Below are 25,484 nucleotides of genomic sequence, written 5' to 3' on the forward strand. Positions count from 1 at the left end.
GAAGGACAGCTACCTGGGTGAGCTGGTCCTCCAGCACCTTTTTTGGAGGTCGGACATTGGTGAAGAAGATGTGGAGGAGGTTCCCAGGTGTCTGGGAGTTGATTTGCTCTTTGCTAAGATAAATGTCAGAGACTTTGATGGGCTTAGCTGGTGTCAGGCTCAGCATCTGCTCTGAATGAGCACAGCTCTTAAATATTTCCGTCAGAACTTCTCTGGCCCCGGGCACCAGCTTCTCACCTGTTACAGAATGAAGGAAGGGCCAAAATAATTCTGCCATCAACACACTATGCCAGGAAAATTCCTACAAACATTTTATTTATTTTTCATAATATTCTATTTTTCAAAACAGGTATAACAGATATTAAGCAGAGATGGTGAGCTAGCCACCAAGACTGCTGTCCCTTGCTTTTGGGCATACACCTTAGTGATTCCTCCATTCCTGTGAGGTGAGTCCTGTGACCATGTTCACCCCGTGGGCTGCGAGCAGGGGGAATGTGAGCCACTTCTGGGCCAGGCCCTCTCTCCTGTGCACTTGGCCTTGCCTGCTGGCTGCAGGGAAATAAGGCCTGTGGGGATGGCATCCCTGAACACTTAACCTGTGTAAGAACCAGACTTCCACTGGGTTTGGGCCATCGTACTCTGGGGTCTACGTATCACAGCAGTTTAGCTTACCACAACTTAAGCATGTACGTGGCAGATAATTTCAAGCGACAAAAGCCAGCAAGACTTTTTAGTACAAAGTGTAAGTCATTGTTGTCATAGGTTCTCAGGAGATCTTGCCCTAGTGATATTCAATGTGGGCAGCTGAGAGCTGAGGGGGCAAAATACATACCCACAAGGGAACGAAAATCAAAATTAATGTTAAGAAGAATCTGTGATGAACAAAACACTAACCATGCTGTGGCAACAGGAAAAATAAAAATTGACACAAAGAACATTTTCTTAGATAAAGGAAAGTGCCCATTAGTGCAAGAAAAAACAAACAATTTTTGTTCCTAAATAAGTGCTCCAGCAGGTGCTCTCACTCTCCCTAAGGGGGCCAATGCGAACCCATCTGTATGCTTCTCCTGGCTGAGGGTCCTGTCTGGGGCTATAATCAATGAGCTCCCATCTCTTCACCTTTCCTTTTCTTTCACACTCCTTCCTCCTCGTCCTTTGGCTGGCAGTGCTCCCTCTCTCAGGGAGTCTGGAGCACCAAGCACAAGGCCCAGACCAGGCCCAGCTGCGGCAGTGCAGCCAAAGGCATTGCAGATACATCTGCTGAGAGGGAGGATGAGAAGGTGTGCAGAGGAGGGGGCTAAGCCCTGGGAGCTGATTTGATCTTGTATGCAGAATGCATCTGAAGTGATATGGCAGATGTATAGGCTACAAAAAGACCTTATGAGAAAGATTAATTGTTATAGGATCAGGAAGTAAAACTAAATTCAGACTCAAAATATGAAAAGACAGGGAAGCATTAGTTATGGCCGAAAAAGGCCTCAGGTTCTTGGTAGATCTTACCCCAGTGATATGTAATGTGGGCAGCAGAGACCTGAGGGGGCAAAACATATACTCACAAGTGAACAAAAATCAAAATTAATGTAAAAAAATCTGTAATAAAAACAAAATATTAACCATGTTGTGGCAAAAGGAAAAATCAGTGACACTGATACTATCTTTTTAAAGATTTCAATATTTTGTTCATTGCAGTGTTTTGCATTACTTTTGACTTTTAAAGTACTGCATCACCGATCTTGATTACTGAGTTTTTAGGCGTCCCTTAAATCTTGCTCCTGTGGCCTCACTCACCTCCTCCTAAGTTCAGGCCCTGAGGGAACACTTTAAAATTTCATGGTTGGGGGATAATAATCAAACAACAAGGACAATGAAAAATATGGTCAATATTACATTTTTATGCTTGGAAAACATAAAACAAAGCAACCACTCAACAGTGTCATTATGAAATTTCAAACCATATCAAAGATTTAGAAAAGGGGACACGGATTAAAATTTTTGAGAAAGACTACTATAAAATGAAAGTGAGGACACAAAAAATCCTGTGTAATTATAAAAGGGACCCCCCCTCCCCGCCCCAGACCTCAGCGCCTGAAGTGAAGCCTGGGCAAGCTGCAGGGAGCTTTTGCTCGATTCTGCCCTATGGGGCTCCCTAAGGGCCGGGGGCCCAGATGTACTCTGGCCATTGAACAAAAGAAGTGGGGAGGCCAGCGAGGAGCCCCACAAAAGAGCTGCAAGAATGGCAAAAGGGAAAAAAACAGGACCTGTGAGACGAGAGCTGGAATAATGTCTCCCCTATGAGTCCATTTAGAAGGGTGCACTGTCCGCAAGCATGGGACAGAATGGGGACAATGTGCTCCTACAGTCTAGCTCCGTAAGACAGAACAAAATAAGCGCACCTCAGCTCTACCTGGGAGAAGCCTGGCTAGGCAAAGAGCAAAGAGAAGCTGAATGGAAACCCAGATTTAAGCCAGGAGCAGGCTTAGGCCCAGCCCTCCCGAGGGTCTCAGGCTCAACCAGACACAGCTGCCTTCAGAGACCCAATAGCCACTCATTCCATCCCGTGACGATGCACACAACCAGCCACCATCCACAAGCAGCGAACCTCTTACCTCGTCTCCCCAGCACCTCCAGAACCATTAAAAAAATCTGCAACCCACCTTTAATTGACTTATCATTGAAATAATCTTCTAGCCCCGGGCTTCCTTGAGTATCAAACAGACTCTGATTTACGACAGATACAGTCAAAATCTCTTCTGTCGACATTTCCATCAACTCATCTTCACCATCCAAACTTGATAAACCAATCAAATCATTATTGTTAAATAAACTTGCTCGAATTTTCTCGATTTTGGCTCGGGATCTTATCTGCATGACAAAGAAAAAGGTCAAGATTGGAGTGGAGTGTTTCTCCCTCCTGCACTCTCCCCGGAAGCCCTCTCTCTGTCTTGAGGGTGGTGAAAGCTGTCTGACGTGGGGCATATGGCTTTCTTGGCAAGGCTCCTCTCCAGTTTGAACAACGGTAAATTTTAGAGGAACAATTCAACTAGAAATTTCTGCTGTTACCCTCTGGTGATACAGTATCAGCGGCTTTACCCCTGACTCCCGGAGAGCTGAAGCCCACGCCTGGATCCTTCTCCAGGAAGGAGGCAATGAGTGGTACGGATGGATTAAAATAAGTGATTCTAAGAAAGGAACCTCTCAGTCCTCGTGGTCTCCTTTAAGAGTCCCCTGGGAGACAGCAGTGCAATGCATGTTCTCAGTCTCATGCTTCTCTCCACATATCTACCAAGGGGGCAAGGGCAGGCTTTCCACTGAGTTTAACTCCCCTTATGCAAGAATAAAGGAAGACATCTGGATTTCTAAACACAAGAAACAGATCCCTGTTATGGTGGTAGAAATAGGAAGTGGCAACATGCAAATCACCCAAAACTCAGAACACCTGGAACAGAAATGGTGGCGCCTACCCCCACACTGCCCAGTGAGAGCCCCTGGAAAGCCCCTCCTGCCAATGACCACAACCATCAAAGGCCTCTCAGAAATACACCTGTGGGCTTGAGTTGGAATGCATTCCATCCATTATGATTTGTCAGCACCTCTGTGTCCCTTCACACTCAGCAATGAAACACATTTCCTTCACAACATCATATTTGATGTCAGAACCAAAGACATTAGCTCAAGCGGAAAATCATTGTGCTGTGGCCAAGAGCTGCCCCAGGGAGCACCCTACCTGCTCTGGCTACTACCTATTTGTTAATCCCATGAAAATAACTTTGGAAGGGTTAAAGAGGCTTGAGGGTTTCAAGACAGTCATGACTTTAGTAGCTGCCAAGGCTTGAGAATTGTTACCTCCACAACTGCAAAGCCCTTGATGGGGCGGGCCGGGAGAGGCTGGTTGTCCAGGGACGTGACTGTATACATAGAGCCCACGTCTGACACTGAGGCCGTCTCAGTGTTGTCTAGTTGCTCTCCCAGGCTCCCCAGGCTCCCCAAGCTGCCAGTGCTACACAGGGAAATGTCCAGGCTCTCCTGGCTGGATACCACGTGGGGCTCCAGCAAGCCGGGAGGGAGGGGCAGCTCGAGACCCAAGGGCAGAGGATCCACAGAGAGGTCGCTGACTGTCTGCGAGATGCCCTGGGAGCTGCACATGGAGGCTTGACTGGTGGAGGCCGACGCACTGATGCTCGTGGCTGGGGCCAGGCTGCTGGATGTGCTGACTTCCAAACTGTCTGTGCTAGGGAAGCCAAGAGTCTTCTCAGGCTCAGTTTTTCCATCTCCACCTTCAGCCTTGTCCTTCTGCTTCTTGGGGTCTTCTTCCTGCAGGGGAATGTAGATCTCATCTTGGAAGACCCCGCCATGGGCATTGCAGGCCTTGCGGATAGCACCTCTGACAATGCCCTCATCCAGGTGGGTAGGGATTCCGGAGATTACCAGCAAGCGGCTGTGGGCCGTGGGGCCTACCAGGGCCTGGCAGGCATCGGCGATGGCGTCACTGGTCACACCCAGCCCCTGTGGGTCCTTCCTGGTGAGGTGTCTGAGGATGATGAGCAAGGTGAGAGCTCGATGGAACCACAGCATGTCCTCGGGCTTGCTGCCCCCGATGCTGAGCATGGCTGGGTCTGATTCCACGGTGCGGGAGGCTGAGCGCTTCCCTGAAGAGGAGGCCTTCTCCCGTTTCATCTTGACTTTCTTCCTCTTAGACAAGAGGCTGGGGCTCTGTGGTGTCTGCCCTGGGGAGGAGGAGGACGACGACGACGAGTCACTGAGGTTTGGGGCAGCTGTTGAGGTCACCCCGCTGGCTGTGACACTCAGGTTGGTAGGCAGAGTCACTTCAGCAACTGCAAGACAACCTTCCATTAGTGCGTGAAAATACGTGGAGAACCTGCCCTGGTCGGCAGTGGTCACTGCCCCAGAACCTCCACAGGCGCTGCCTGAGACCCAGCTCTGGGTCTCCTCATCGTACAGCTTGTGGAGCTCTGACTGCAAGGCCATCAGCATGGCTAGACAGGGGTTCAGCTGGAGGGCGATGGAGGAGGACAGGCCAGCGGGGTGCTTCCTCTGCTCCAGGGAGTGCACTGTGCGCAGAAGCTCTGCCAGGAGATGGAAAACGAGCTCCTTCACGCAGGCTGCCATGTCTGTGGTCCACAGGAAGTTTCCTGTGGTAAACAGAAAATAATAATAGCAGTAATCACTCCCAAGGCACTTAGTATGTGCCAGGCACTGTTCTCATTGAACCCTTGCAACCTGGGCAGAGAGTGGCTACATTATTCACCCCCATTTAACAAGGACGAGACAGAGGCTGGAAGCGCTGAAGGACTTGCCCAAAGCCAGACCACGGCCACCATGGAAGAGCCAGGACTCCCAGCCCAGGTTGCTGTAGGAACTCACGGCTCGGCAGCCCCGGCACCACGTGAGGGTGAGCTGCTTGCTGCTGGAGCTCAGGCAAGGAAGTAGTCATTTTCCTCCTCATAAGGCTGTCACGTCACTGATCTGTCACTAGAACAGTCTCCCAAAGCGTGGGATGCTCACTATGTGGTGTACAGGCCATTTTTAACAAAGACCACAGAAAACACATGCTGAAAAACTCTTCCTTTTCTACTCTTGCTTTAGTCCTGATTTTGACAAGAAGACAGCCTTACTTTGGGGCTGGTATATTCTTCAACACTTCTGTGATATTTGTAATCTGCATTTTTAATAGAAAGGGGGGCCACAGACTCAGAGCCTTTGACAGCTGTATTGAGCCAGAATTTTGTAAGAGTCACTACTTATTTTCCTTGTATTTGTTTTTTGTAGGTATCTTCTGGTTAGGGCAAGTTTCTATTTATAGTAGTGACCTAAGTCTCTTTTAAACCAAGCTTAAGAGAAGAAAGGAATTGATTATATCAGGTAAATGCTAAATAACCAGATGCTGCAGGCATAAGGTAGACATGGCAGTCATATCCAGGCGGCCTGAGTGGGGCTGGTATTTGGGAAAACACCATCCAGGACAACAAGATGGGCCACACATTTACCCCAAGAGCCCCATCATTCCAGGTGCTTATCCTCTAAGCTTACGTTCATGTTGCCTGCGACACAAAGGAAGCTGAGGATGTTCAGGCTGAGTGAGGAGCTATTAGGGATCATAAACGTCTGAAGGCCCCTATCTCCTGAAACCAGCTGAGCCCTCGCCCCGTGAGAGCCCACACTGCTGCAGGTTATCCCCATGGTTCCGGTGTGGGCAGTCTGAAGGGCCTGGCCTGGCTAACTTCCTGAGAGCCTCTGGCTAAGCCCAGAACCTACAGTAGGGGCTAAGCTTCCTGCTCTTTTGGGGGTGAGGCTGTTTGATAATTCTAAGGAGAAATAAACTCCTGGTTTGCCACCGGCTATGGGACTTTCATGGAGCCTTTCATAGAAGACAACTGCCCATGCTCTCCTCTCATCCAGGATCCAGGCCAGGCCTTTGGATGCTGGAATTGCTCATGTTACCAACTCCTTTGTCCTCCCTTACCATGTGCCATTATATGTAAAAGGACAGCACTGGAGAGATTTCTTCTTGAACAAAATTGCAGATGGGGAGTTGAACTGGCCATAGCCATCTTGTCGCAGAGACAGTGGTTCTCTGTTCATCTCCCCCCATGCCAACACCCCGCCCCCAGGTGTGTTTTTAAAGAGTTTGAATTAGTTGCCAGCATTCAAAGACTGGGAAATTGAAACTGAAATCTGGACTTCTGGTGTTTCCTGGGGGAACAAAAATCTGACAGGACTAGCACCACATTCTCATTTAGCAATGCCCAGAGGAGTTCAGGTGCTGCTTCACAGGATTCGTGCCCTGCCTCCCCACTTTACTCTCTGATTTCGCATTTACATTATCAGTCTGACTCCTGAGGAAATTAAAGTTTGCAATTTTTTTTTTACTGGGGTATAATTTATACTGCAATCTCTTTATCCCCTGTAATATCATGTTATAAAAAATTTAAAAAATATAGAGCACTTGAGAGATGTACGTAGTCAATACCCCTATATCTTCAGCCTAGATTCTACCATTAACATTTTGCAATACTGGTTCTATTACACATCTATCCATCCCTGTAGTTAACCATCAACCCATCTTAGTTTTTGATTCTTTCAAAATGAGTTGTAGACATCAGCATGTTTCACCTTTAAACCATTTCAATGAGCACACTGTTAATCAAAGCTCAATATTCAGAATTTTATTAGAGAAATTTATGTACGGTGAAATGCATGAGTTTTGACGAGCACAATCTCTTTTTAACCTTTAGGAGTGAGACAGTTATGCTTGATTTTGCAACATGGTTCATTTCCATGCTACTCCTTACCCCCAAAGTCACAGCTACATTATGTATTTATTTTTTAAAGTAAAAATGTAGATAAAATTAATCTTATATTCATGATTAATTGCTATCCCTCAGAACAATGGGAGTACCCTGCAAATTAGGGATTTGTAAGTCTAGATTATGCCTTAAAATCATTTCCCCAAACCTGTGTAAAATGTGAAGGGTCTGGTAGCTGCCTGGGCTACTACAGCCCACTCCCTACCCCATGTGGCAAACGTCTCAGGTATGGCCATAGCACACCAGGCCACCTTTGTCTCAAGCCTCACCTAGCAGCTCCACCACGTGCAGGAGGACAGATGTTGGGATGGTGTCAGGCTCATCTTCAGACTTCCCTTCGCCATCCTCTGATTTCCAAGACAGCAGCTGCTCTGCAAAGGCCACAGCCAGCGGGAACTCCAGGGGCAGTGAATGTAATGCCAGCACGGCTCCAGGAGGTGGGGACACTCCTAGAAGAAGTGCCCAGGAGGAACCGCATGATTGGTGGTTCCTGATCAAAATAAGCCCAAGAAATGATCTGCCAGGTGCATGGGGGAGAAATAGAGCCAGAAAAGCCACCCATTTTTCTGCTGAGATAGAGACAAACCTAACTTGTTGACATTCCAGACAGAGTCAGCTGCCAGGCTCAAGGAGGAACCACAGGATATCCCTTCCAGGGACCTACTTACTAGTGTGGCAACGGGACAGAGGGGCGGCAATGGGATAAAGGGAAGGAGAAACATTCCTCAGCCAGTTAGACACGGACCAACCTTATGACCCAGGAAGTGTAAGTCACACTTTAAAAGACACTCCACTGGAATATTCCCAGCATGGGGAAGAAATTATCAGCCCTTTTATACAGTTTTTAGCCCAATAGGCTTATATACCAACATGGTGTTCTCAAAACTTAAGGTACTACCAAGAGGTTGGCCTTGGTTCTCTTATATTCCTTCCACCACTACCATGGCCAAAGTCTGACTAAAGGTGCCCACAGTGAGAAAAAAAGGCCTGATCCACCTCATCTCCTATCACTGCCCCTCAACCTCCATTACAAATGCAGATCAGATGCAAGCTGGAGCACCACGGCTCATTAGACAAGTCAGGAGTAGCCCACCCTGGCTCACTGGCACTTGGAGCGAATGTTTATAAGGTGACAATTAGGCAGTGACAGGTAGACAGGGAGCCTCTGTGTTTTTCTTTTTTTCACATGGGCAGGTACCGGGAGTCAAACTCTAGCATGGCAGGTGAGAACTCTGCCTGCTGAGCCACCGTGGCCCACCTGATCCTCTGTTTTTAATAAAAGGTTTAAAAACTAAGCTAAACATAGGCAAAATACTATTACATTCATTTATCTTAGAGTAACTAAGAAAACAGAACAATAAAAACATTTCAAAAAGCTTTTCAGCAATAACCATACCACTTAAGAAATGTCCTTTCATTTCCTAAAGATGCAATGTCTAAAGGCCTAGGGGAGAAATCAAACCCCTCCTCTTTTTGGCTGAAAATTCAGATATATTTTATAAGTGTCTCTGGCAAACACACCCAGTCTTGTACTGGCACAGCCAAGGAAGAGCAGTGGAAGCCTCTGGCCAGTTTTTCTGTGTCTACTCAGAAGTAGTCCACTAGCCCTGGTGTGCAAAAGGGGCAGGCTATGATGGCATCAGGATTTACCGAGACAAAATGTCATCTAATCTGAAAGTGTGGGACTTAAATGATGCCAGTGAAATAAGACAAACTAGGCCTCCCAGCCCAACTACCATAGCTCTGTTTGCCATTCAGGAGGGGAGCAGATGCTGCTTGTGGCCACCGTCCCCAGAAGTCCCAGGCACATGGGAGAATTAGGCTTTAATGAGTATTCAAGGAAAGGTAACTGGGATTAATACAGGTAAATGATGAGAATGCTCTGATCAGACCATTTCACATAACTAAATCCCAAAAGCACATTTGTCAAAGGAAAAAAAATCACAACTGGAGTCTGGGCAGCATCTGCCAGGCCTTTCCAGGCAGGAAAGGGAGGTCTTTTGATCTACTGTGTCTTAGAGACACTACCCTAAGCAGTCCTATCCTTTACTAACAGGAAATTAGTACATAGCAAGGCACAGAAGACTTTCTCTCTTCAAAGAGTAGGAAGAAGAGAAAGCTGTGTGGTCAGCACCATGTTAACTAAGAGACTCACCCAGCTTCACGTGGACCTTGTCCGTGGAAAGGATCCCAGCAGGGTACTGGTTGGTGGTGGGAGGTGGCGTCAGTCCTGTGTTGGCTGGGGACGCGTCCCGTGGGTAGCAGACAGCTTCAATGAGGTTTAGCTGGCCATTTCGCTTCACTTTGTGACCCAGTCCATACACGAGCACTCGTGCCCAGGGCGCCTTATACAGGGAGGAGCTGGGGAGGAGAGCCGAGTGTTAACAAAGAATCCAGCAACACGCATCAGGCAGAAACGCTTTTAGATGAGAAAGAAGTTAAATAAAAACTAGACAGAAGCCATTCCTACCTTCTTTTAAGAAAGTCACTGGGTCATTTCTTATAAAGAATAATTTCCAAAACATGGAAATATGTGAAGAACTGCAAACCACTTTAAAATACAGCAGGCATTAAAGAATAAAAACAATTTGAAGATTTTTCCTGTCAACTTCACCTGAATTCATTTTGCTTCTCTCCCTCATCACCAACTTCTTGAGACTGGGCAACTTACTCTTTGCGGAATCCAGACTGACTTTCACTGCAAGACACAACGACAAAAGCTGCCCCAGGGAAATTAACATCCATGTTGACTTTGGACTCGGAAACTGGGAATTCTTCGGAGGGGAACTGCTCCGGTGCTGTCTACAAAGAGACATTTAATAAGGAAAGCCACAGGCTCAACACAGGGGAGAACATTTCGCCTCATCTCAGAAAATGAAAAGAAATAGACAGACCATATGTTACAATACGTTCAGAAGGACAAAAGGGCACTTCAGGTGGAAGGAAACCAAAGATGGGACGAGGCACAAAATCTTCTAAGGAAAGGAAATCAATGGGTATTTGGGAGAGAAAGGAATGCAATTTTCAGCAAGTCAAAAAGATTTCCAATTAAAAATTGTAACCATCATTCAGGGATATTAGCGCTTTAGCCTTTTACCTGTAGGAAAGAGCAGATCTGTTTGGTCAGCTCCAAAAGGCTCTCCTCGCCCTGGTGCAAAGTCCGGGTGATAGCCACGTTAAGCCACTCTCGCACAGTCTGGGAGTTTCCCTGGTAAAAGAGGTCTGTGGCAGAGCAGTTCTGGGACTGGATGCAATGCTGCAGAGACTGGGCCAGGAGGATAGAACTGGAGCTGATGGTGCCATCTGTAGACAGGAAAGAAACAACTCCATTTGGAAGAATCAAAGCAGCCAGGACCTGTAAAATCCTGAGTAATAACAACAAATTAACAACTCCCCCAGGGACCAATGACATTACCAATTATATCCTCTGGGGGGCATTCTGGAGATGGGTGATTTTTAAACTTTTGTTTTCTTTTTAGCAGCAAAATCATTTCCTCAAATAAAATCTTAAACAGACAAAAGTGGAGCTGCTGGGATTCAGGAGATGCCCAGACCCTGACCCATTTGGCTGCCCTGGCTCGCCCTGAGGCAGCGAGCAGAGTTTGCAAAGCTACGTATTAGACTATCATGGCAAAGTTTTTCCCACAAACACTTTAAAGCTTTCCAGGAATATCTCCAAGCCTTCCTGGGACTAGCAGAGTACAGGATCCATGGAGATGGCGTGCACAGACACACGCATACATATACACGTACACACTGGTTCAGACTCCAGGGCTGTGAGCCTGAAGGCAACTACCCAAATGCAGCCTGGACATAAGACTGCTGCTTGAAGCTGGCTTCATAGGGTCCCATCTGCCTCCTTCACCACTTTTTCCCATCTTAGTTGCTAAGAGATCAAGGGGAGGAGGTTGGAGGCTGAGGTGTCAGAGGAAGACAAGAGAGACTATCAGTCTCAGACTGGGCTGAGGGCAGATTAATCACTCAGCATTCACCAGAGGAACAAACACACGGCACTGACCTTCATCCCTACGCTCCCCAAGCTCAACAGATACACACAGCTGGGCCATTCAAATGGCTCTACCTGAAGCCATGAAGATCTAATGGGTTTGCTTTGCAGGAGTTTAATAACAGGGACATTTTTTTCCTTTATAATACCAAACAGAGAGCCTATGGCAAGAGTGCCAGAACTAGACTTCATGATACTATATTCTCCTTGATCCACAATTAGTTTGGGAAACTCAATGAATGCTTAAAAAATTAATGACTACAGAGAGTAATACACTTAAATTTTTCAAAGACTGAGAAGGAATTGCCAAGGCAATTCACTTTCTTTAGTGCAGTTTGGCTATATTAGTCCAGGGGTACTGTGCTCAAATTGGTCCTCATGTGGAGAAAGAATAAACTCAGCACAAATCCCACTTGGGAACTGGATCACTCTCGCAGATTGATTTCTGCAGGGACTCGAGCCAAGTCATATTTTACCTGGGAGAGGAGGGGCAAGGAGTTGATTGGACAGCAGCTGCAGGTGCTCCAGCGTAATGTCTCGGACCGCAGGGATGTGGAAGAGGCGGGTAAACAGGTGAGGCAGCTTGGGAGCGAAGATATTGAGCAGAGCCATGCGGCAGTACAGCCTAGCCAGCGCAGCCTCACAGCGCAGCAGCTCTCTGCAAGGGAGAAGTAGGTGAGAGCTCAGATGCCCCAAGACCCACAGCAGGTGAGACACTTTTGGGTTTTAAACCAAAGGCCATGTTTAGGTATGTCTGATTTTTCCCAACTCAAAAATCATTGTGAAAAGAAAAATGAAAATATATGTCCACACAAAATCTTGAACACATACATTCAGAGCAGCAGCATTATTCACAATAGCCCCCAAATGGAGACAACTTAGATGTCCGCTAACTGATGGATGAATAAATAAAACGTGGTGTATCCATACCACGGAATATTATTCGGCCACAAAAAGAAATCAAGTAGTGAGCCATGCTACAGCATGGATGAACCTGGAAGACATTCCGCCAAGCTAAAGACAACACAAAAGGCCACATACTTTATAATCCCATTTATAGGATTTCCAGAATAGGCAAATCCATAAAGACAGAAAGTAGTTTAGTGGTTGCCTGGGGCTGTGGGGACAGGAAAATGGGCGAGTGACTGCTAATGGGTACAGGGTTTATTTTTCAGGTGATGAAATGTTCTAAAATTGACTGTGGTGATGACTGCACAACTTTGCAGATATATGAAAAACCAGTGAACTGTACACTTTAAAGAGTGAATTTCATGGTATATGGATTAAATCCCAATAAGCTGTTATTAAAAATCACTTTGTGGTCATAACATGGAACAGTTTAGAAAGCAGTGATGAATTTAAGACGTGATCAGCATTTACCTTGGAAAATAGCTCAACAGTGACAAAGCAGAACTCATTTAGAACTGTATCTCTTGGTAAAGAATCTAATTAATAAGCACAGAGATGCTCCCTGGATTTTATCAGCTGGTCATCATACTGAAAAATTCTCCTGGCATCAAGAACATAACTAAAAAAGGTAAGTTAGAAGCACTCTTGCAGTTTCCATGAGTTCTGTGTCCAAAACTTCCTCTGTAGCCAACAGGGGTCGTTTAGACTGTTTACTAACCCAAATTAAAGTTTAATGAGAATTAAAGAAGTAACCATTCAACATGTAACCCTTGATGAGTTTTTAGACACATGAAGCAAACATAAACAGATACCTAAAAACTGTATTTTAAGGTAGTTTCTTTCTCATCTGTACAGATCGGTAAGGTTCTCAGGTCAGAACTAAAAACAAACCAACCCCACCCTCCCTCCTCAGAAGGAGCCCTTTTTTGACTGCATTATAGAAGCACAAAGGGCCCTGAGGTCTGAATATGAAAGCAGAAAACCCTTACAGTCCCCCACAAAGCTCTCCTTTCAGACTCCATAGGCCAAAGCTGGCAGGGAGGAGGCTATAATGAGATCCTTTTGGGGCCTGGCATATAGCTCCTTCCCACATCCTGCTCCCACACAGTTTTACTGTCTCCGAAGCCATTGCTGCGAAGCCATCTACCCTTTTATTTACAAAGTCCTCTCTAAAACCCATGAGGGTAGGGCAGGCCATGGTGGCTCAGCAGGGAGAGTTCTCGCCGGTAATGCCTGAGACCCAGGTCTGATTCCCGGTGCCTGCCTGTGCCAAATAAGTAAATAAATAAAATTAAAACTCATGAGAGTGCTGCTAGAAAGTTTTGCTTTCTGTTTCCAGCTGTTTAGCTACTTTCTAGAAAAAGTGATAGCTCTTTGTAGCATTAAGCAGATTCAGTAGAATCAAATTTTTGCCATTAAAAACTGGCATCGTTGGATTGTATGATGTGTGAATAAAACTGTTTAATAATGCATAGAGAGGGAAAAAACTGGCATCACTTTGAACTATACACTGAGAAAAAAACAACAACAACCCATGGGGGTGCTGTCAGGGAAGAGTATAATACTAATGAAAATCTATGCTAGGACCAATCAGTGAATCTATCCAACAAATCTGTATAGTATGTTTTGTGTTTCTCCCAATGCAGAGATCACCACATTAATACTAAGAGTAAATGCCTACACTTACAACCCCACAAAGCATTTTCTTGCCTTTTAGCTCAAGGACTAGTCAACCCAGTAAACAGGTTCATCTATCAGAGACATTCGTTTAAAATATGATTGAAAAACTTATTAAATAAGCTTTACACACTTTCTTAGCATCATGTTGCTATTCAATCATACACATGTGATGGTCATTTTCCATAAATATTTTGGGCTTACAGTGTGTACCAGGACCCAAGCTAGGTAGGCACTGTGGTTATAGCAAAGAAGACAACAAAGTGCCTGCTTTTAGGAAACTTATATTCTAGAGGAAGAAGACGTAAAATAAACAAATTTAAAAATAACAAGCACTATATGACATCCCAGAAGAGAATTAAAAAGCAGTGTTATAACAACAAGTGACTGGATGGTTATTTTAGATTGGATGGTGAGGTGAGGAAAGTGCTTTTTGAAGACGTGACGTATTCATTGACATGTAAATAACAGAAAAGAGACAGCCATGCTAACTTCAGGGAAAAAGGATTCCAGGCAGAGGGAAAAGCATACACGGACTCTAAAGAGGAAACCAGGGGGGTGTCTGAGACAAACAGAGAGACCAGCATCGCCAAAGGAGAGTATATGAGAGGCGAATGGGAAGGTAATGTGGGAGAAGCAAACACATCATGTAGGGATCTGTAAGCCAGGTTACAGGTAGGAATCCTATTTCACAAGCAGTGGAAAGCCAAGGTACAGTCTGAATCAAAGGAGTAAAGTGAATGATCTGATTCATGCTTCTAATTTTGGTGGTTGGGGGGAAAAGAGAATTGAGGAAACTTGTGGAGGTAGAATCAACAGGATTTGCTTATAGATTACACGTGGTGAGGAAAAAGAAAAACTGCTACATGAATGCCCTTTACGGATATGATAAGACTACTGGTGGAGTGGGTTTCAGGAAAAAACAATCTGGAATTCTATCTCACATCCTGCATTTTAAAATGCCTATTTAACTATCTGTGAGCAAAGGTCAAGAAAACCCTCTCTTCAACTATGTCAGAACTGACTTTGTGTTAATCTACTTCATTCTTCTGGAATTACGGCAAAGGGAGAATGTCAGCAAGATCACTAGACATATGGCTTAAAATAAACATGACCACAACTGACAAGCCGCAATCTCCATTAGGAGGACTTCAAGGCCTTCCTAAGGGGAGTGACTCTTGTAACTGGGCGTGTTTCTTGTTGGAAGCTATGCCTGTGGGATTGCTGTAAGAATCACTGGCTCCTATTATCAATAAACAGAAAACAACAAGTGCTGGAGAGGATGTGGAGAAAGAGGCATACATATCCACTGTTGGTGGGAATGTCAAATGGTACAACTGCTGTGGAAGGCAGTTTGGTGGGTCCTCAGGAAGTTAAGTATAAATTGCCATATGACCCGGCAAAACCATTGCGAGGTATCTAACTCAGAGGACATGAGGGCAAGGACACAAATGGACATTTGCACACCAATGTTTATAGCAGCATTATTTACAACTGCCAAGAGACGGAAATAGCCAAAATGTCCATCAACAGAGGAGTGGCTAAACAAACTGTGGTATATACATACGATGGAATATTATGCAGCTTTAAGACAAAATAAACTTATGACGTATGTAACAACATGGATGGACCTTGAGGACATTATGCTGAGTGAGACTAGCCAAAAACTAAAGGACAAATACTGTATGGTCCCATTGATGTGAACCGACATTAGAGAATAAACTTGGAATATGTCATTGGTAACAGAGACCATCAGGAGTTAGAAATAGGGTAAGATATTGGGTAATTGGAACTGAAGGGATACAGATTGTGCAACAGGACTGATTGTAAAAACTCAGAAATGAATAGCACAATTCTACCTAACTGTAATACAATTATGTTAGAACACTGAATGAAGCTGAATGTGAGAATGATAGAGGGAGGAGGGCTGGGGGCACAAATGAAATCAGAAAGAAAGATAGATGATAAAGACTGAGATGGTATAATCTAGGAATGCCTAGAGTGTATAATGATAGTGACTAAATGTACAAACTTAAAAATGTTTTCACATGAGGAAGAACAAAGGAATGTCAATACTGCAAGGTACTGAAAATAGATGATAGTTAATATTTTAAAATTTTAACATGTGAGACTAAAGCAAAAAAATGTTTGGTACAAAATTTATATTTTGACTAGTGCAGTTCCTAATGTAACTTACATGGACAGCTTAACTGAACACCATAAGTACATGGAACCTTGAGTAGGGCATAAGATTTTGTAGGTTTGTCCAGTGATGCCCCAATAAATGCCAGAGTGATCTGAACAATAAGTAAAAAGTATTTGCAAAGTCCCCTTGGGGGAATGGTGAGAAAGGGGGAAAATTCAACTTCCCCAAGTGGAGAATTCTTGATATGCTCAGAAGCAGTGGGGACAACTAAAGCAATAGGCTGAGTCCTCAATCTTGGGGTTTGTTCATATGAAACTTAACCCCAAAAAGGATAGGTCAAGCCTGCTTAAAATTAGGCCTAAGAGTCATCCCCAAGAGAACCTCTTTTATTGCTCAGATGTGGCCTCTCTCTCCAGCCAACACAACAAGCAAACTCACTGCCTTTCCCCTGTCTACATGGGACATGACTCCCAGGGGTGTGGATCTTCCTGGCAACGTGGGACAGAAATCCTAGAATGAGCTGAGACTCAGCATCAAGGGAGTGAGAAAACCTTCTCGACCCAAAGGGGGAAGAATGAAATGAGACAAAATAAAGTGTCAATGGCTGAGAGATTCCAAACAGAGTCGAGAGGTTATCCTGGAAGTTATTCTTACGCATTAAATAGATATCACCTTGTTAGTCAAGATGTAATGGAGAGGCTGGAGGGAACTGCTTGAAAATGTAGAGCTGTGTTTCAGTAGCCATGTTTCTTGAAGATGATTGTATAATGAAGTAGCTTTCGTAATGTGACTGTGTGATTGTGAGAACCTTGCGTCTGATGCTCCTTTTATCTACCTTATCAACAGATGAGTAAAACATATGGAATAAAAATAAATAATAGGGGGAATAAACATTAAAATAAATTTAGTAGATTGAAGTGTTATTGATCAATGAAAGGGAGGGGGTAACGAGTATGGTATATATGAATTTTTTCTGTTTTCTTTTTATTTCCTTTTTCTGAATAGATGCAAGTGTTCCAAGAAATGGTCATGATGATGAATATACAACTATGTGATGATATTGTGAATTACTGATTATATATGTAGGACAGAATGATCAAATGTTAAGAATGTTTGTTTGTTTGTTGCTATATATTTTTTTAAAATTTAAAAATTAATTTAAAAAACAGACATAAACCTTTAAAAAAAAAACCACACAAAACTAATAAATCCTCTTTGTAGAAACCAGTCCATTGCTGGTACATTGTGTTCCAGCAATACTAGCAAACCAAAACAAAGCCCTTTGCCTATTTTTAAATTGGGTTATTTGTCTTTTTATTGTTAAGTTGAGGGATTTCTTTATGTATTCTAGACATTAAACCTTGATTGGATAAAAAAAAAAGAATCACTGACTCCTCTGTGGGACACAGGGCTGCTCAGACACCACGTGCACCCTGCTGTGCAGAGTCTCCCCCAGGCAGGAGTGGTCCCACACTGTGTGTGTCAGAGAACAGCCCCGAATTCTAGGAGGCCTGGGAGGTCTTCTGCTGAACAAGCATCCACGATGATGCCCTGCACTGTGCCAGGTTTCTTGTCCCTGTACCTTTTTAAGTGGAGTTAACACCAAATGTAGCCGTTTTGGTCTTGTGAATTTGTCTGATTGAACTTAAAAACCACCCAAATGGAGCAATGCAATATCTAAGTGGAAATGGCAAGATGGATACATGTATTTGAGTTCTAGTGAGAGGTCAAAATGCAAGTTAATAAGATGGTTCAAAATTGACAACAAAAGGAGAAATGAATGAACAGCATGAAAAACAGTTTATGGAGAACTTTTATCAAATAACTCTATTTATGACATTTTCTTTTGAATTGTGGCAAGAAACAATTCGCAGGGGAATCAGTTATGGTGCATGTGAGGGAATTTTGCTACATATTTAGGTTTTTAATCATTGAGGGTGGGCACATGCCTTCAGCATCTTATAGAACTCTGCACAGTGCTCGGTATAAAGAGATCTTGAGGAACACTTGATTAGCTTAACAGAGAAATGAGCTGGCTGCTCACCCATATCTACCTCTTCTTGATTTGCTTTGCTCTTTGTAACTTTTACTATACAGTTCAAATCTCCAGCCACCCTTAGTCTTCACGCTCCTGGCAGAGTGGCAGACTCATGTGGCATGGGTCCAATGATACTGGATCTCCGAACTTTTCTTCCTAATTCCTCCAATTTCACTGCTATATTTACTGATTGCCTTTTCACCTTCTAATCCTTAACTTTGAAGGAAATACATTCCACCTTTTTGAAAAGGACAAATGGTACATGCGGAGCAATATAGCAGATGGAGTTTTGTGGCCCACGGGAAGAAGGGCTCAATTCTACCTGTGAATTTGAAGATTGGTGTTGTCCAGTGTGACCAGCCCATTGGTGGCAGTCCTTCTGTACCCTGCAGGGGGCCTTTCCAACATATCAATAGGATACCAGTATCGGACCAGCACACCTTCACTTCGGAGGTATGTTTCCACCTGTACCAATTCATTCACCTACAACAGTAAAAGAAAATGTCTTTGCTTTTCTGAACATTTGGGTTTACCTTCTAAGTTTGGAAATATACATATTTTAAATGCCTGTTTTTAGATTTTATGCTTGCAATATGCATCCAACTGCTATTTTATGGCCATTACAATGTTATTGAGTTGATAGGGAATTCACAGACATTTTTGAAACAAATACTACAAAAAAAAATTTTAACTATACTATGTACTTTTCTGAGCAAAGAACAAAATAATAAACATAGAGAATCATGAGAATTTAACAAATTCTTAAATATAAATGTAAGTTAATTACCTCATACAAAGGTCAAAATACCAGTTATCTAAAAAAAAGTCACTTCAAATCAATCAAAACGGAAAAAAGAAAAGTAACAGGCTTTATAACCAGATACCATATCAATAAATTCTAGTTTCATGTCACTAATTAAGTTTAAAAGTTCAAAGATATCTGCTCCATACTGATAGCGTGTTTTAGTTCTTCCATACCAGATGGCAAACTTTAATTCTTATAAGATAGTAAAGGCCTTCAATGTAATCATGAGTTAGCAATGTAAAGAAAACAGATCTATCTTTCAATAACAATTCAATACACATTGTTACCAGGTAAAATTTATGTTCACTGTTTTACATCAATAACTTTTTAAAAGAATGAAACCTGTCTGATAATTCTATTTTATTGTTAGGAAAATAAAAAATAAGCTCATGCATATGCATTCTGGATTCAAATACTAATGTAATTCTTACTTAGGGACTATTAAAAAAAAGGGAATCAAATTACTTGAGACATAACAGACTTATTATATTAAGAAAATTTCTACTTTTCTCAGCTTTACTTTCACACATTTCTATTGCTAAAAAATATCATCACTCGCATTTTTTGATTATAAGAGTCAGATGTCTGTAATCAAAGGGCAGTGGAAGATTAACAGTATCACTGATGTGATTTTCTACTTGAAAGTTCACTCAGTCAACCACCAATCAATAATCCCTCTAAAAAAATTAATCTTATAAAGTAAGTTCTAGTAAAAGAGAATCAGCTGAGGATGTAAGTTTTTAAAAGTTAAATTTCAAAACATTAACGGTACCTAACAGTACCTGGATCTGTATCTCTAGATAGATACTTTTACTTCATCAAAGATGGTTAGGTTTAACCCATGTATTATTTCATCGGTTTTTTTGTTTGTGTTTTAAACATGGAAACTTCTTAAGTACAAGGATCTGCATGTAACCTTAGGATCACATAATCACAGTTTTCAAACAGGGTGCTTTTTTTCCCAAAAGAATGTTGCTGCTTTCCTCTCTTCCCTTCCTTTCTGCTCCTTCTCCTTTATCAAATCTTTGCTGAGCACTCTAAGAAGGCTCTGCAAAATGGAGAAGAAAACTACTGTTGATCTAGCTTTTTTTACAGAAAGGGAAAGTGAGGCTGAGAGAATCAGTGAGATGATGTGGTCTAAATCACAAAACTATTTCTTTGTGTCTGTATAACAATCATGACAATGACAGATCATCTACTCATCAAGGACACTGGGAGAATTTTCCCTTGGAATTTGGGTAGATGCATGTGGGGAGAGAGTACGAAAATGGCTGAAGGAGAATACTGGAAGAGGTGGCATCGTCTGAAGAGGTTGGCTACCCTGAGACTTAAGAGTTTATGATCTATATTGCAGGATCTGATCTGGGTCTGTGCAAAAATCTCTGGCAAGTCATCTGTCATAACAATATTTTTCTTGTTTTCTTGGTCCCTAATTTAAGAGCAACCTATCTGTGCAGTCACTTTTTAGGAACTTGGAGGCTGGGGAAGAACGTCTCAGTATACACAAAAGGGCGTATTAATCTGGAAGGCTGTTCACTCACTGAATCGACATCTAAGACAACTCCGTGAAGCCCAAAGGTTTTCAGCATCCCCCGGATGGCAAACTTCGGCAGAGCAGTTCCAACTGTGCTGCTGGCTGCGTTATTGCTGTCCGGAGAGCGGGTTACTACTGTGAGGCCTAAGGAGGGTAGGGAAAAGTTTACTCAGGGGCAAGTATGTTACCATCTTAGGGCTTTATACTTCAGAGTCTAAATGAGGGCTTACAGCATTCATTAATACATTGAGTTTAGTTATCATCAAAAGAGAACACAACTCACTCTGGAAAGTAATACAACAAAATGTATTATTTATATAATTCAACAATTAAAAGACAAATAACGTAATTTAAAAACAGACAAAGGATTTGAATAAACATTTTGCCAAACAGAAATGAAAAAACACACAAGAAAAGACGCTCAACTTCATTAGTCATTAGGGAAACGCAAATTAAAACCATACTGAGATACTACTTTACATCCACCAGGATGGCTACAATTAAAAACAAACAAAACAGAAAATAACAAGTATTGCTGAGAATGAAGAAAATTTTGATAACTCATAAATCACTGGTAGAAATGTAAAATAGTGCTGCTCTTTGGAAAACAGTCTGGTAATTCCTTAAAATTTTAAATAAAGATATACCATATGACCCAACGATTTCACTTCTACAACCTAAGAGAGATGAAAACATATGTCCACCCAGACCTTTGTGTACGGTTGTTTATAGCAACAATATTAATAAGAGTCCCAAAGTAGAAACAACCCAAATATCCATCAGCAGATGAATGGATAAACAAAATGTGGTATATCCGTTTAATGGAATACTATTCAGCCATAAAAAGGAAGAAAGGTTTGATACATGCTGCAACATGGACGAGCCTTGAAGGTATCACACGTTAAGTGAAAGCTGCTGGTCACAAAAGGTCACATACTTTATGATTCCATTTATATGAAATGTCTAGAGTAGGCAAATCCATAGAGACAGAAGGCAGATTAGTGGTTGCCAAGGGTTAGAGAGAGGAAGGAAGAGGGAGACGACTAACGGGACCAGGGCTTCTTTTTGCCAAGATGAAAGTATGCTGAAGTCAGAGGGTGGTGATGGTCTGATGGTTGCACAACTTGGTGAAAATTCTAAAACTCATTGAATTATACACTTTAAAAGGGTGAATTTTAGGGTGTATCAAGTATATGTCAAAAAAAAAAAAGGTGAAGTTAATATATATTCTTGTTTCCTGCCTGCAGTATTTTTGTGACAGTCATTTGGCACCTCTAATAACAATGACTAGTTTTGAATTTTTTTGTACTTTTCTGTATTTTCTTCATTTCCCAAAATGTGCAACACACATTAATGAAAAGAATAAACACATTTTGTTAAACTTCTAAAGAGCACAGTAAAACCATGTAGATATGGTTTATGAGGTCAATAGCCAGGACTAAGTCTGAGAGACTTATGCAGACTCCTGGGATCATGCCCCACTTCACTTCCCTCCTCACACAACTGCCCTGCCTCTGCCTGCTCATGCTAGTGAGTTTGAGTTCTAGGAATGTAAAAGAGGCCACCAGATGTCAGACAAATGTCTACTTTCTGACCCATCAGGAAGCTTTAGGGCCTCACATGGCAGAACCTAGATGTGTAAGTAAAAAGGAATCCTGCCTTAGGTCAAATAATCACAGAGTAAGGAGAGTCACCCCAGGAGAGAGTGACTGCTTGACTCCAACTTGTGCTTGAGAAAACTCAACTTTCCACATCATAAGAAATTTTATAGGTGAAGTAAGGAGAAAAGCAAAACCTTTTCGAACTTTATCAATTGTGAACTTGTTTGCTTCGTCTTTAATGTCTTCAATGGTGGGAAGATAAAGGTCTCTTGGGATGCCACCATTCTCCTCATAGAGAAATTCAACTGTCTGCCTGGCAATATCCACCATACCTAAAAAAGATAACAGCACTGAGTAACTCTCCAAAGGTACACAGTCTTCTCATCAACCATAACACTGACTTAGATATCCACCATGAAAAGATACCAGAATCTTTCAAACATGGTTGTGAGACTATCCTTTTGGGGAAGGTAATTATGCAGCGTTTGCCAAGTTCTATTTTTAGGACTCTCTGAAATCTCTCCCACAGAAACTGAAGGACAAGTGTGCAAAAGTACACATCAGGAACACTCACTGCAGCTCCGTTGGTAAATAGCAGCAATACCTGGAACCAAAGTGTTCATCAGTACAGAATGGTTAAAAAATGATGGTAACATCATTAAGCAGTCATTATTTACTTAAGTAAAAAAAAGAAACTATAGGACAAATAGAGAGAAGGTAAATTATACTCCTTACTTCATGCATTTTTTCATACTGTGATTTTTACTGCAATAAACAAGTGTTGCTTATTTAAACCAGTCTTGGAGTTTACTCTGTTCTTCCTTTCCAGAGAGAGAACTTGTTACTATGTTCAATAGACATGGCCACTATTAATTACTAATCTACAGAAATAAATTGTCCAAAGGTCTAAAGAATTAGCATCATAGGGAGTACAGCAGATGTGGGGCACAACATCCATTTTGCCTGTTGCTGCCTTAGAATTCACAATACTAAAGAAGTCATGGGTTAAAGAATGGGTGTTGACAGTTTCTGCCTTTAAATAAGGCCTTTCTCTTTCACAGTCATTTGCCATTCTCCCATTCACTGGTTGTGGTGGCTTGAAGCTGAATATACCCCAGAGAAGCATGTTCTTACATTTAATCCATTTCTGAGAGTGTACAAATATTGTAAACAGCACCTTTGGATGAGATTACTAGGTCTTGCCCATCTCAGTGGTGTCTTTTATAAGTAGAGTGAAATTCAGACAAAGAAAAAGGCACTGGAAGCAAGAAGCTGAAATGTGAGGTAAACTGGAAGAGAAGGGAGAGGCCAGGAGATACTGCCATGTGCTTTGCCGTGTGACAAAGTATCCAAGGATTGCCAGCAGGCAGCCCCAGGACATCACAGACTTCAGGAAGGAAGAATTACCTCCATGCCTTGATTTAGACTTTCTTTTAGCCTCAAAACCATAAGCTAATATATTCCTGCTCTTTAAGTAGACCCATTTCATGGTATTTATTCAAACAGCCCAGGAAACTAAAACACTGGCCTTGCTATAATAAAAAGGTATAGCAGTTTAAAAGAGGGCCGCAATAGGAGGATACTTAGTCAAAGAAATGTCAGAGAGAGTAAAACAAAAAGCCATAGCCAGAGCAATGCAACAGTAAATGATTATGGAATAAATATCTTTAGAATGTTTTCCAAAGGAACAGTGTGGAGGAGAAAAAAAAAAACTCAGCTGTTTAATAAGCAAGAATGAGGGCACAGGGAATAAATGCCAAATTAAACCCTGCTTTGCCAAGGGAGGGTTTCATTGACCTTCTTTGGAAGACCTGGCAGGAGGTTGATCTACTCTCATGGAGGTGGTCATTCTGGCGCCATGAACTATGTCCTACCCTTTCATTCTATGTCATCACTATGTCGAGAAGTTTGCATATGACAGGCAGTACTTTACATCTATATTAATAAAGTGCAAGTGGTTGGCCACGGCCAAAAGGGATGGGTCCTGAGAGAAGGGCCTTGGCAAGAAGTGTGTCGGGGCCCCTTCTGGGTGGGTCATAAGACTAGGAGTCTTCAATCTGACTCTAATGCAGTAGCCACCTTTGGGAAATCCAGTTTTCTGCTGTTCTGTCTGCATCCTGCCTCCCCCAAGCTGGGAGCAGAGGAAGACAAGGGATACCTGGTCACAGACATTCAGGATGGCTTGAGGAACAAATGGTTCCTTGAAATGGTAAAAGAAAAGAAAACAAAGCTTAATTGTCAACAGAAGAACATTTGTGAAAATAAAGGCATACCAACCAATGGTCATAAAAAAGCCTTCCATCCATATACTGTAAAGTCTCTTTCCCTTTGTTTTCTCGCTCCCAAAGTGGTAAGAAGTACCAGTTTTCCTGAACAAACAGTATATCATATCTCAAAATTTAACCCTGGAAGAGTGAAATGAGACGAAGTGTCAATGGCTGAGAGATTCCAAACAGAGTCGAGAGGTTATCCTGGAGGTTATTCTTACGCATTAAGTAGATATCACCTTGTTGTTCAAGATGTAGTGGAGAGGCTGGAGGGAACTGCCTGAAAATGTAGAGCTGTGTTCCAGTAGCTATGTTTCTTGATGATGATTGAACAATGATATAGCTTTCACAACATAACTCAGTGAATGTGAAAACCTTGTGTCTGATGCTCCTTTTATCTACCATATCAACAGAAGAGTAGAACATATGGAATAAAAATAAATAATAGGGGGAACAAATGTTAAAATAAATTTCATTTGAAATGCTAGTGGTAAATGAAAGCGAGGGGTAAGGGGTATGGTATGTACAATCTTCTTTTTTCTCTGTTATTGCTTTGTTTTTATTTCTGTTGTCTTTTTATTTCTTTTTCTAAATCGATGCAAATGTTCTAAGAAATGATGAATATGCAACTATGTGATGATATTAAGAATTACTGATTATATATGTAGAATGGAATAATATCTTAATGTTTTGTTTGTTGTTAATTTTTTTAATTAATAAAAAAAATTAAAAAAAAAAATTTAACCCTGATAACCCCAGGTCTCAGCTTAAATACCAAATTCTGAGAGAAGCCAAGCTAGACTGGATTACCCTTGTCATCTCCTGCCATATTCCTTCATAGTTTCTACCACAAAGTGGCTGGTTTGTTTCATGACCCATTTTTCCCACTAGAGTAAGCTCAGTGAGAGAAGGGTCCATCTCACTCTTGTTCACAGCAGATTCCCAATTCCCTAGCAGAGGGCCTAATATATGGAAGCCATTTGTTAAATGCATGAAATTGTAAGTGAGTAAATCAGCAACTCACAGTGAATGTGACAGAAACAAAGCCTTCCCAACTCTGAAAATAAGGAACTGCTTGAAGGTAGATGGTGACTAAATTTGAAATCACTGAATTAAGTGAGAATTTTCTGAAAATAAGTTAAGATCTGTTCTGCAGTCTGAAAAAGAACACAAAGT

General features: G+C 42.4%; 1 protein-coding gene across 5 annotated transcripts in view; it reads right to left on the minus strand.

Moving 5' to 3' along the window:
- Positions 1-25,484, minus strand: part of HECTD4 (HECT domain E3 ubiquitin protein ligase 4) — a 282,965-nt gene that overhangs the window by 34,307 nt on the left and 223,174 nt on the right. For all 5 annotated transcript variants that reach the window (XM_077159888.1, XM_077159886.1, XM_077159887.1 and 2 more), the window contains exons 53-63: positions 22,236-22,373; positions 20,448-20,584; positions 18,424-18,584; positions 11,808-11,989; positions 10,423-10,628; positions 9,997-10,127; positions 9,481-9,686; positions 7,595-7,774; positions 3,844-5,150; positions 2,655-2,862; positions 14-237 (exon numbers count right to left, since the gene is read on the minus strand). In XM_077159888.1, coding sequence (XP_077016003.1) covers positions 14-237; positions 2,655-2,862; positions 3,844-5,150; positions 7,595-7,774; positions 9,481-9,686; positions 9,997-10,127; positions 10,423-10,628; positions 11,808-11,989; positions 18,424-18,584; positions 20,448-20,584; positions 22,236-22,373 — 3,080 coding nt within the window. The remainder of the gene's footprint in view (positions 1-13; positions 238-2,654; positions 2,863-3,843; positions 5,151-7,594; positions 7,775-9,480; positions 9,687-9,996; positions 10,128-10,422; positions 10,629-11,807; positions 11,990-18,423; positions 18,585-20,447; positions 20,585-22,235; positions 22,374-25,484) is intronic.

This window comes from Tamandua tetradactyla, chromosome 5 (assembly GCF_023851605.1).
Source record: "Tamandua tetradactyla isolate mTamTet1 chromosome 5, mTamTet1.pri, whole genome shotgun sequence".
Classification (NCBI taxonomy): domain Eukaryota; kingdom Metazoa; phylum Chordata; class Mammalia; order Pilosa; family Myrmecophagidae; genus Tamandua; species Tamandua tetradactyla.